This window comes from Homalodisca vitripennis, chromosome 2 (assembly GCF_021130785.1).
Source record: "Homalodisca vitripennis isolate AUS2020 chromosome 2, UT_GWSS_2.1, whole genome shotgun sequence".
Taxonomy (NCBI): domain Eukaryota; kingdom Metazoa; phylum Arthropoda; class Insecta; order Hemiptera; family Cicadellidae; genus Homalodisca; species Homalodisca vitripennis.
This window is the reverse complement of record NC_060208.1, coordinates 62,774,247-62,787,510: the sequence shown is the minus strand read 5'-3', so window position 1 is coordinate 62,787,510 and position 13,264 is coordinate 62,774,247. Positions and strand designations below refer to the sequence as shown.

Genomic DNA, 13,264 nt, shown 5'->3' with positions numbered 1-13,264 from the left:
TATTATTTATTATATTATTTTTTGTGTAAATATTTTTGTCTGTATTTTTTGAAATTGGTATAGCACTGTAATGGATGTTTATTTATTTAACATAATGATTATTTAATGAATTCTGATGAGACTTTTGAGCTGCCTACGGAATGTTGTGTATCTGTGAAAATTATTTAGAAATGGTTAAGTGACACTGTTTGGACTGCCAATATTTAATATAAAGCGATATTTACGATGTGCAATGTGATATCCCGCCACGCGTCCTTACGCGACGCTTGGGAATTTAAATAATGTAAAAATGCAAACATTACTGAATAAAGTGTTTCTGACTTCTTGACTTCTGACAATATAGCAACTCATACAACATAAATAGATAAACAGTAAAATTATTTTATGATATTTGTCATCCAGAAAATTTATGTTGACATCCCCACAAAGTAATGTTATTATACCAATTATTTTGTACAATATATAAGATTTTTCATGTAACACATAAATAATGTTGCACGATGTTGCAACACTCGAGATTTTTTTAAATACAATACAGGGTGCTTCACGAAGATAAGTAGAAAACTGTAGGAGCTCATTCTACATATAAAAATAATAAAAACTTTTTATAAACATGGGTTTGAAAATTCTTCCTTAACGAGTTACCGCTAATCAAAGATTTCACCCGGATTTCAGCTCACCATGTAAAACAAGGTATCCCTGAAATTCTGGTAAGGTAGATTAAAGAGCAAAAATCAATTGCTTCTTATGGTTTGTGAATGTTAGAAAATATGAATAAATCCCAGAACTGTAAGTCAAGTGGTTTTTGAGGAAAACAAGTTTCAAATACAAAAAATGGAGTAAAAAAAAAAACACATTTTTTCATCTTGTGGCAACAATAACTTTGTTATTTCACCCAGAAACAGATCAAAAATATAACATTTTTAATCAAACTTGTAGAAAATTTTATTTCCCAACAAAAACTGTGTAAATTAAGTACACAAAGAGCGAAGAGAGTTTCATTAAATGAGTATTTATTCATAACAATTAACCGGGAAAAGATTAATCTAAACCTATTCAACCAAAAAAATGCTAAATTAAAATATGCTTAAAAGAGTCGAAGATGAGTTTTTAACCAAATGCAGTACTTCAAGTGATGGGCATTGTCTCTGGGGATGGTAAATGCTGTATTTTTTTATTATAGTAGGGGTTTGGGCTTATTGTTGTTGAGTGTTCTCCATACTTTACTTTGCGTAATATCTTGAACCGTTTAGGATACGTACCTCTTGTACTAATACCTGGACTATGTTAAACGGCAGTGACAGTGTTTTACTCTACACTAACATCATGTTGGCAAGAGCGATCATACATTACTGGAACTTTGTTGCTAGGAAGTGATCCTGTTTCCGTAACATAAGTCTAGTATTTGGAATTCAGTGGTAAGGGTAACATTGTCTGTATTCTTCAACAGCGGCAAACAATAATTACACTGAAACTAAATTACTATAAAAACAGAACAATTAAACATAATTGTCACCTTCTAAAGGAAAGTGCCATAGTCCAAATTGTAATAGTTTTCATTATGTTTAATTGAAACGTTAAAAAATTCAACTTATTGTTGCTTGGTATAAACATTTGAATAAGATTGAAAATGTTATTAATATATAAAACATCATTACTAAGTTGGACATTTATAATAGACCAATTTGTCTCTAAGCTTTAAAATAATTATTTCATAAGAGCGATCATACTTTATATATATATATATATTATATTATATATATATATATAGTATATATACATTAAATGTGTATAAATGGCAATAGCCTTATCTGTAATTTCAATAAAGACTGAATCGCAAACAATACTTGCTCCGCCGGGACTCGAAACCCGGATCTCTGACTTTGCCGGGTGAATGTGTACCATTACACCTCACAGGAAGCTCTCACTTTTTACGATTCCAATTATTTTGTATTTGGCCGTATCTGTCACATATGTGTTTAAATAAACCCATATTTGTATATATATATGTGTTGGTATATATACGGGTGAGTTTTTTTAAAGTGATCCAATAGCTAACTTTATTAATTAGGTACACAACTTAGCACCACACTTCAAATTTGGAACTTGCTCAATTTTAAGTTTCACTCAGGAATACACTTTCAAATTTATTTGAAGATGGCCGCCATTTTCCAATATGGTAGCCAACTTTAAAATCTTTTATGGAACATCCTGTATTTTATGTGGTTTTTAGATTCTACTCTAAAAAACAAGACATTTTTGCTATTGAGAGTTTTTCAATATCTTAATGGTTCAGGAGCTACGTGGACTGGAAGTTTTCATCATCAGTGGCATGATAAACTCTTAAAGCACATTTAATCAATGTTAGTTTTATGTGTTGTTAGTGTTTTGTTATGTGTGTAGTTTGTATGTGTTTTGATATTAGACATATTTTTACGCTAATATCAAAACCATTAATCATTTTGCTTTGATATTAATTTAAACTTTTCGACTAAATGTTTAGTAAAAAAGATTTGAGATAAAAAAAGATTTCAGAAGCAGCGACTTAGATAGATCGCAGTTAAACAAACACATTTAAAGAATACATTATTTTATTGAAACACATTTTTAATTATATAAAAAAATTATTATTGTAATAGCAATACCAAAACAAAGGACCAGTTCTAATGCTTAGTAACTTTACAAGTTCAAATCAAATGTTTCGAATGCCGCCCTTCTGTCTTCAATTCACTTTCTGAAGTCGTTGCACATGACTCTTTGTATTCCTGATTAAAAACGTTCTTCGCCAATTGAGCTGCACTCGTTGCGTATCCTTTCACGCATGTCTTCGAGAGTTGTAGGGGGCGTGCGGTACACCTTATCCTTTATGGCTCCTCACAGAAAAAATCCACAACAAATTTGCATAAGGGAAACCTCCCCTTTTGGACAAGGTAAAACTGCTTGTAAATCACAGCAAGAAATTACAAACATTGTCACCCACTTTTTCTTTGTCGGCTTGTTTCTGGAGTCTTGAAAGGTCTTTTTCGATTATGTGCTTTTCATATTTTTCGATAATCTTCCCTTTATCAAAAGTCCTTCTGCTGTGTTAAATGAATGGCAGAGTTCACACTGATCTTTCTTCGGTGTGAACATTGATATGATATACTCCTCGTTGAAGATTTTATGATAAATTACCGCCGTATGGGCGGTTTTCTTGTTTACAATTCATTTTGGTAGTAGTCACGATGCAAATCAGCTATTGTTTTGCTCCTTCAAATGTAGTTCTGGGAGGCAATTACACTTTTCTCTCTATAAGTAGTGGCTTTCTATTTAAGGAATTGATTGTATGTGGCCTTCTAATTCCTTTCTTTAATTTCAACATCAAAAGCATTTTGTGTTTCTGATGTTTACCACGAAACAATCTTCCATCACAAATTTACCACATCTATCTTTTTGTCTATGACAGTGCGTATGGGCCTGTCTATAGTATCAAATGTATTTTTTTTAAATAGTTTACAAACTCTAACGCGTTTATTGTCTACTTGGAAGTAAAATGCGTTATTTAGTTTTCCGCTACTATCAGGTTTAGGGTCCTGTAATTTGGTTGAATAGCTTGCATATGAGAAGCAATAAACTGCTCGTTGACGTGAAAGATCTTTTAATTTCCAGAAGTTAATAAAAAATTTCTTGACGCTGGTCATGTGTCCATGTTTTCTGAACATTTTAACTTACGTCGATTCATCACAAGGAGGTTTAAGATTTATCTCTTGGGACCTTTCTTGGATTTTGATATGGAAAACATATCAAAATCTAGCCAGAATTTTTTAGTAGCTTAGATTTTGCAACCACTTACTTTTATCATGATAATCTTTTTCTTCCTCTTTTGTGTTGTTATTGTGGTTCTCTTTCTAGAAAATCTATGGGAACACTCTCATTTTCAACCATACTTTTCTCGCTATCACTACTTGAACTCTTTACCATTTATGCAGCAATCTTGTTTTTCTTGGCTTGATACTTGTTGTAATTTTCTTTCCATAACGAAAACCATGTTTTGGACTTTGTACATTCTTAGGCTCATAATGGGGATCACCATCTGAATCATCAAAACTACGCTTTTGGAATCGTCTTTGCTATAGTTATTTATTCGAAAAAACTTTCTTTTCTGTATAAATGCTACCATTTGATGTTGATGGTAGATCTTGTAGTATGTAATTCTGTAAAATTATCATCTTCATTTTCCTTATTAAATGATTGGATGTCTTCTAAAATGTTTTTAGATTTAATTTGTGAAGGTACAACATCTGTATTTTCAATGTTCGGAACAACTATCCATGTCTCATAATTTTTTTGTGAAATTTCGTCATTTTGATTTAATTGTGACAGTGGCTCTTTAATCAAAGATGTTTTTGCTAATTTTACTATAAGTTCTGTACATTTTGTAATCATTATTTTTAGTAAAGCAAACATGGTTTTACTACGCAAAAGACTTTTGTTAAAAATAAAATAAACCGGTTGTCTCTAAAGTCGGTTTATTGATGATAGTTGAACGTGACAACGTCATAAGAAAATACTGATGGAATGTTGCATTTTTCAAAAGAAAATTTTAATTTTATTTGTTTGATAGATATTTTGTATGGATATAGAAAAGGAGGTAAATGGAAATAACAATGGAATTGATCAAGTTACATTTATTTGTACGCATAAATACAATTATGTCAATTTTTTTTTACAATGTACATAGTTTTTACAAGTATGAATGTGTGTTGAGCAATTGTTTTACAACTTTTAAACATGTGTGATATTTAACTTCTTACAATTTGTGTTATTCTGTTGAGAATAGGACGATGATAGGAAAAGTAGGAAATGAAAGGGAGTGTTTCGAGTGTAATGTGTCTTGAAAAAGTATAATCGATGGTGGTGCCTCTTAGTGTTGTTGACTTATTAACGTCTGATGCACAATCGAGATTGAACATGTCTTTCATGAATTTGATAAATGTTTTGTAATTTTTCACGTTTGTGTTGAAGTCGCCACAAAGAAGAATTGGTACAGTGGTATCAACTTCCATCATGGGATGTACATACTGGCTGTTGTAAACATATGGAAATAGTGCTTGATGCAGCAGAACACTGATGTTAGAGATACTTGCTCCAGGATGAATATAAACTGCGCCAAGAGCCATTTTAAACGTGGTATCAGCGGTGAAGCATTTAACTTCTGCCAAACGAACGTCACCAGTGTTTCTAATAAGGCGGATTGTATCTGACAGTTCAACGTTGAGAATTTTGGCCGTGGATGTCAATGATAAGTTTCTATAAATTGCCACTTCACCTGCTGCGTTTGTATCACAATCTGATCGATTATTCTGCCGGGTTACACATTCAAAATTTTCAATTGAAATTGGATCACAATTGTCACGCATCCACGTTTCAGTCAGAATCAGGAATCACTGTGTCTTTTTCAATATCTGCAAAGTGAGCAGGCAAACTCTATAAATTAAGGTTCGTTATTAAAGTCTTGGTTGTACAGTAGTTTCTGCTGGTTCTGTTGCTAAAGTTTGACGTTGTTGGTCAGTAAATTGTCGTTGAGTATCGATATGGACGGTGTTTAATATTTGCCCTGAAGGTGAGGATGTAGTTGTCGCTTCTAGAGAACCACTGGCAATAACCAAGTTAGCAGCTTGGCGTAATCTGTTGTTTCGATGTCTTACATTACGTGCTTCTCTTGCAGCTGCTGCCTGTGCAGGAGTTTTGGATGCAGCAATTTGCTGTCTGTACTCACGTTGTATTTGTGCCCTTGTTTTTGGAGCAGCAGTTATTGGTTCTGCAAATGGCGTTGCAGAGGTAGATGCAACAGCTTCTTGAACCTCCATGGGAACAGGAATTGTCGGAAAGAGTGGCTCATTTGTGAGATTGACAAGCTCATCAGGTTGATCTGCAGTGGTGGTAGATTGTGTCGTTGACTTCTAGTTTGGACATTGTTCGACACTTCCCCTGAACGAGATGAAGATGTAGTTGTCACTTCAAGAGAACCACTGGCAATAGCCAAGTTAGCAGCTTGGCATAATCTGTTGTTGCGTTGTCTTTCGTTTTTTGATTTTCTCGCAGCAGCCGCTTGAGCAGGAGTTCTAGATGCTGTGATACACTGTTTGTATTCACGTTGCTTTTGTGCTTTTGATTTTGAAGCAGCGATTATTGGATGCACGAATAGCATTGCTAAAGTAGATGCTACAGCATCTTGAACCTCCATGGGTTCACTCATCAAAGGTAGTGGCTCATTCGTGACATCCTCTGGTTCGCCAGGTTGTTTTAATCGTCGTTCGAAACAATTTCAAAAAATTTTTCATAAAATTCTTTGTTCAAAAAATTATTTTACATTTAAAAAATACTTGAATAAAATTTATTGTTTGAATTTCTACTTGACTGTTAAAATTTAATTTTTGATTTTATTATTTTATAATAATACATTTTGTACTGACATTATTTCTTTCAGCAAGTAAACTGAATAGGTTAGATTAATGATTTCCAGTTTATTTCGCTTTGTAATGTTATGAGTAAAAATTCATTTAATAAAACATCTCTCCTATTTCTACTACTTTATTTACACTGTTTTGTTCAGAATAAAATCTTTTACAAATAATAAAGTTATTGTTGCCCAAAAATGAAAAAATGGGGTTTTCCACTCCTACTTTTGCATTTGACATTGGTTTTCTCAAAACTACTTGACTTACAGTTCTAGGACCTGTTTTAATTCCATTTATCAGTAAAAAAAACCATAAAGAACAATTTAATTCACTCCTTAATCTACTTTACCAGAATTTCAGGAAGACCTTGATTTACACGGTGAGCTGAAATCCGGGTGAAATTTTTTGCTAGTTGTAACTCGCTAATAAAGCATTTCCAGACACATTTTTATGTAAACCTTTTTCATTATTTTTACGTGAAGAATGAGCTCCCACAGTTTCTGCACATCTTTGTGAATCATCCTTTATAATATTAATCAATATTTTGAATAATTTATTTATTTGTCAACATAATCTGTTGTGGCTCATAAAAATTCAATGTTATGTTAAACTTATTAAATACTACTTTATAGCATAAGGAGCTGTAAGAAATACACTACAAACCATATATTTTTGAAAGCAGCATATATACTTGGGTATATATATGCTCTAAAGCACCTTGGCTACAGAATATATAGTTGTAAAATAGTTTTCACTTTTTTTATAAAAATGTACTTTTAATTTGTATTTATTCTTGAAGAAAACATTTATTTCTATGTTTAATTTTGAATACTATGATATGATTGAAATTAAAACCACGTTAAAAAAACCACACTGGTATGGCAAATTCTCATTCTAATTTAATTTAATTGCAATCACAATTGGAAATTGGGTTTTGTGGCTATAATTTATTCATTCAATGGGGTTGCTAAAAAATGTAGTAATGTTTTGTAGTATTCCATGATGAGTGGGAGAAAGTTTGTATAAATGTAGAACCATTTACTATTATTTTTTAACTAATAATTAACCTGCAATGTGTATTACCAAAAAAAGTTTCAATTGATCGTGAATAGATGGGGGAATTTGTAACATTACAAATATTGTGAAAATTACCAAACAGATGTTTTAAAACTCAGATGAATTATCTGAATTAAATCAATCTAATACTCACGTGAAATTATTTAAAATGTTCTCTTCGCATTCCACTATCTCTATAGGATCTGGCTCTCCTTTCTCAGGATACACCGAGATATCCGGAGTGCACTGGATATTTTCCACTCCCTCCCCCTCATCTGCCGAATCTGTGTCTTCCTCCCCTTCTTCTCGTAAAATCTCTTCTTGTAAATTTTCATCTACCTCGACTTTGACCTGTTCAATCGGCACAACTCCATATTCTCCACTGTCTGCAATTGAAATAAAAAGTTTTAAAACATGTTGATGGGACGCTGTTGCTTTCATTGTCATAATGCTTTTAATTCCAGCTTTTCCATTTACAAATCTTCAAGTGATTTAATTTTTCTATAAAAATATTAATAATGATTGGTTCTATTCATAATACAATATTCTATTACATTTAAAGTGCCAGAAAAGTCACTATCAATTTTCCAGACCATTTAACAAATCAAAACTTTCACACACATAGTACTTCTACGCTAGTATAGTCAACAAATAACTAAAACTGGGGGCTAGAAAGGATTTCAATAAGCAAAAGACCAACTATGGAATGTTGCTCCAGGTACCTGGTAGTATGAGGCATGTTTTAAAAGTAAGTACCATTTTTTATTTACACCGGTCACTGTTTAGCTCATGCAAACCGTGTGCTACATCTATTGGGACCCATCCAATTGAGTCTACATCCATTTGAATGATTTTACAATGTCACTACCTACTGAGAATCTTCGTTTTCTCAGAGCTAAAAACTTTAAAGTAGCTGACATTCATTGCCAAATCAGTGATGTTTATGGGAAAACATTATGAGTGATTGTATGGTGCTGAAATGGGTTAGAGCCTTTAAAGATGGCCACACAGTCATACATGATGTGGAACGAAATGGGCAACCTGATTGATCGATTTATTCAAAAAGTGGACTAAAAAAGCGAAAGAGAACAGACAATTTACGATTTTGTCTTTATCTGAAGAGTTTAGTGCAATTTCAATAAGTGTGTGTGTTTTTTTTTTTTTTTTTATTAAATTGTGTCGGAACATTTAAATTATCAGAAATTATGTTTATGACTGTGATGCAGTGGTTATCTGATCAGGCGGCAACCTTCTTTGATAATGGAATACCAAAGCTGTTTCTACGATACGATAAGTGCCCAAATATTAATGGAAATGATATAGAAAAGTAAAGTATAGTCTTTCAAGTAAATAAATTTTGAAAAATATCTCCTTATTTTTTTTATTCAAAACGGTACTTACTTTTAAAACACGCCTTGTATAACATACTAAAAGACTTCAACCCTAAGGTGGAGGAAGAAGTGAAGAGGAGGTTCAAAGACAAAATATTACATTTTGAATGTCATCTGAAACTATTGGATCTTGTGTAGTAATAGGGATGAAAGAGTCCATTGCGCTGGACTCCTACCCTTCATTCCTATGGATGTAGGGCCAGCCACTACTGTACTTGAAAGTAGGACTGATAACTGTAATGTTTGGCACATATCTCGGATGGTGGGAGGGATGATATATTGGACTTCATTTTACAGACTTGACGAATATGCGTAACAGTATTTATTGAGAATTTTCTTTTTTCAAAGTACTGTACCACCAGAGAAAGCAGTTCTAGTCTGCAATCTGTTTGTGAGTAGCTGAAGAACTTGTGCAGTATATGTCACATCATCATCCTTCTTGAAGTTTGGCAAATGGAAGTTTGCTGTTGCAGTATACTGCTGTTGTGGTATCACATCATGAGAAGGCATAGACAACCAGAATGCCTTATTCAAGCTAATGTAACTCAGCGGTAGAATACAAACTGGTTGGCATCTTCCCTTTGCCCTGTTTCATCAATATGATGTCTTCGTATTTGTGGATTAGTGCAATCAGAAGGACTCGAGGTCTATATTCTCTCAGTGACAATTTGTTGACTTTTCAATTTTTCAAGTTTGGTGTTTCTATTGTTTTCCAGTTGTTCTACAAGGAAGTCAATGAATCTCTTTTTGTTGTTGCTGTTTGACAGTCCTTGCTTTACAGTTAATGTGAATCTCTATATTGCAGTTAATTTCACTGCATTTCTTCAGTCAATATAAACACTCATGTACAGCTTGTTTTATGTTGTTGCGAGAATTCTGATAATCATCAAACACTGCTGTGCAGTTTCTCTTGGGCACTAAAGCTTCATGAATCTAACTACTGTCTGGCACTTATTTGATATAATGGATCCTTAATTCTAAACCACTTAATGGAGTCAGAAACCTCCACTGACGACTATGTAACATTTACCTAAGACACATGACTTTTTGGTGGTAGCAACGTAATCGTACAGCGTTAAATTTAGAATGTTCATATTTTAATTTAAAAGGGCCAGAGGAAATGGTGCCTACGCTTTTTGTTGTAAAAGAATTTTCCCAATAAAATATGTGGTAAACAAAAAATCCTAACTATTACTATGCAAAACAGCTTTATTCTTGTAAAAAGCTAAAATATAAATTCTAAATTAGTCTACCACTTTGGCAAGAAAGATAATGGTTATCAGGCTGCAAGACTACTGTAGAGTGATTTTCAATGTTCTACAAATATATATAATATTTACACAAAAAGTTTTTAGTTGTTATGATATTCCTCAAAACATCTTTCAAGGCACAGAGCTGGTTTTTCTGGACAACAAGACTCACAGAAAAAGGTTGTGGCTTTTCTCTTGCCATTTTTATAGCAAACTTGACATTGTTTTCTATCACTCTTTCCATTCAGTTGTAAAACTAGTTTAGGTAAATGCATCACATTTTTTCTTGCACGACTTCATTGTCATTATTTTCATCACTGGGTTCAGGTGCAAGAAAACTTATGATCACGGCCACTCTAAAGTCTAACATTGTCATTTTCTTGTCACCATTATGCTTGTTGTACAATATAAAAGCATTCAATATGCCCATTTGCAAAATTTGTATTAAGAGCTTCTTATACCAACAAATCGTTTTCCGTTCACACGGATAATAGCTTATAAGTTGGTCCTTCCTATCAATACCACTCATATAAGTGTTATATTCAATTACAGGTAGAGGCTTAACCATTTCAATTCCTCTCTTATTAGTCACTTCTTCCATAACATTTTCAAATTGGTTACTAATGTACAAAACATCCCTTTTGTCTTTCTATTTTCCAACCATTATTCCATTGTCATACTTTGCTACTGTCTCGCCTCTCTTCAGTTATTTTTACTACTTCTTTCAGAACATCAACTCTGTCTATTCGAAGAGTTCTTGTTATGTACATTTCCTTTTCAATATAACAAAAAATCTGTCTTAACATATATTTGCCAAAACAGGTATGAAACAATTCATTTTTCATCCAATATTGTTGGAGCTGAGGCAGCTTCCTGTTACCAGTGTGAAATAAAAGGCCAAGGAAAGTCTTAAATTCAGGCAATGTAATGTCTTCTAATGATTAATTCGTGATTTAGGTTTTAGATTTCCGTTCAAAAAACCTCAACTGCATACAAATTAGTCTCCTTGATAATGGCATGTAAGAAGCAATCATCAATAATAAGTTGAAAATAATCTATTGGATTGTTGCCAGGCAGTGGAACTTTCAATCCCGTCAGTTGGTTAAACAAAAATGTTTTCATCTGGGGACTTCATCCCACTGTAATTCATCATGAGTTTTTTCCCACATTGTGTTGCCAGTTGAGTTGGTGAGAATAGGGGACTTGGTGGAGGTAGGGGAGGTGTGGCATTCGCCACGGTTTGAAGTCAACTAGGACCATTAACCTCATCAAACTAAACGTAGCACCAATGATTTGGCCATACATTAGTGAGCGCGCAATGCCGCACTTACGTGTCATCAGCATATAGCAAGGAACCTAGATGACGCACTTACACAGCATCCGCATTGAACGTTTAGTTTATAATTTCAACTGTTAACATTATAGTTATATTAATCTTATAAAATTGTGGTTTTTTGCAAATTTAGTTCTATATTTCAACAACTATGTTTATTGAATTGTTTACACGATGAATAACCTGATTATCTAACATAAAAGGTGTGTACGTATTATCATGCAACAACCGTTAAAAGTACATCAATATTACCTAGCAGATGTAAGGTAGAGTCCTCTACAGTATAGGCTTTGGTTTCTGTTAAGTATTTCAAGATCAATTTACACTCTAGAATGTTTTACAGATATTTTATTGAGTATTTGCAAAGGTATTGTGCAATCAATATCTGGTTAGAAAAAATATTCTAGCCACACATTGCAGCATTCCTTTGGTATATGTTGAGGTTTTAATTATACCCATGATCCGCTTTAAAGTTGGAATAACTGGCCATAAACTGAGCTGCTTGCTCACAGATAATTTAAAGTCCAGAAGTGCTCTGAATTTCTAGTAATTCAAATGTAAGTTGAAATTCTTACATTAAATTTATCATAACTCCCAGATATATACTTTGCAGATTACTGGTATTTAAGTTTTTATTCAGCTATCTATGACCTGAGTTTTGTGTTTACGAGTTCTGAATCTGAGACCTGTATTATTTCTGTTGTGAGGCAATTTTAAGGAACCAAGTCTGAGAAGTGTTAATGCCACATTCTAAGGTTATTAGTGCCGAAATAAGCCAAATATTATGTACATTGCTTACTGATGTAAATATGTGTTTATATTTTTAAAACCCAATATATATTGTATTAAAAGTCATAGTTTTTACCTTTTGCATTATTTTTACAAGTGTACCTGAAAACCAATTTTTTCTAAGCAACGTATAGCGAAAAAATATTTTCTCATTTGTGTAAAAGATTTGTATGCTTTTAACATCTTCACTGTGACATCTGACATGTATCAAGTTCAGGGCAGCCGCAATAATAGAAGGACTGTCCGCCATGGTCAATGTGTAAATTTATTACATGCCAAAATTAAACTACAAAGAAACAATCTAAAAATTGTTCTATAGAAATATTAAAATTATGATTATGAAAATGTAATATTATTTTTACATGACTTTAAAAAATGAAAATTTATCAACAGTACTTATTACAAAATGCATATACTCATGAAAGGTTTAAAATTCTCTGAAATGAAAATACTAATAAATCACTTAACACGTCATCACACGCACCCGCGGCAAATTGCCGCGCTTGTATAAAATATGTTGTATTCTCCTTGTTTGTGTCGGAGGGTGGTGGCTCGAATTATCCCCTTCCATCCCCACCACTACCGGGACGCGGACTGGTTTTTGTCAGTCGCGCGCGTCGCTTGGGTGTGGTTACATGTTTGTTTGTCTGTGTGAGCAACTTGCTAACGGGCGTGTTATCGCGTAGTGTAATTTTTTTTCAACTGTGAGCAGTTTCCTAATGGGCGTGTTTTAGTGTTTAATTATTACATGTTGTATGTGTTATTCATACTTAGACAATGGCTTCGTATGAAAGAGATCAAGATAGAGTTCGGGAAATGCTTGATCTACCTTCTAGTGAACTTGGAGAACCGGAATCGGATTATAGCGATGTCGATGATGTGGACTTGGGAAGCAATGCTGAAAAGAATACCGATTCAGAGGAAAGTTTTGGGGTGGAGGCACCTATTCCGATGGATGTACATCAAGAACTCAACAACGATGAACTACCCATTGCTGGCCCCAGC

At 33.3% G+C, this 13,264-nt stretch overlaps 1 protein-coding gene across 3 annotated transcripts in view; it reads right to left on the bottom strand.

Moving 5' to 3' along the window:
- Positions 1-13,264, bottom strand: part of LOC124354060 — a 55,803-nt gene that overhangs the window by 23,095 nt on the left and 19,444 nt on the right. For all 3 annotated transcript variants that reach the window (XM_046804236.1, XM_046804234.1, XM_046804233.1), the window contains one exon: positions 7,651-7,882. In XM_046804236.1, coding sequence (XP_046660192.1) covers positions 7,651-7,882 — 232 coding nt within the window. The remainder of the gene's footprint in view (positions 1-7,650; positions 7,883-13,264) is intronic.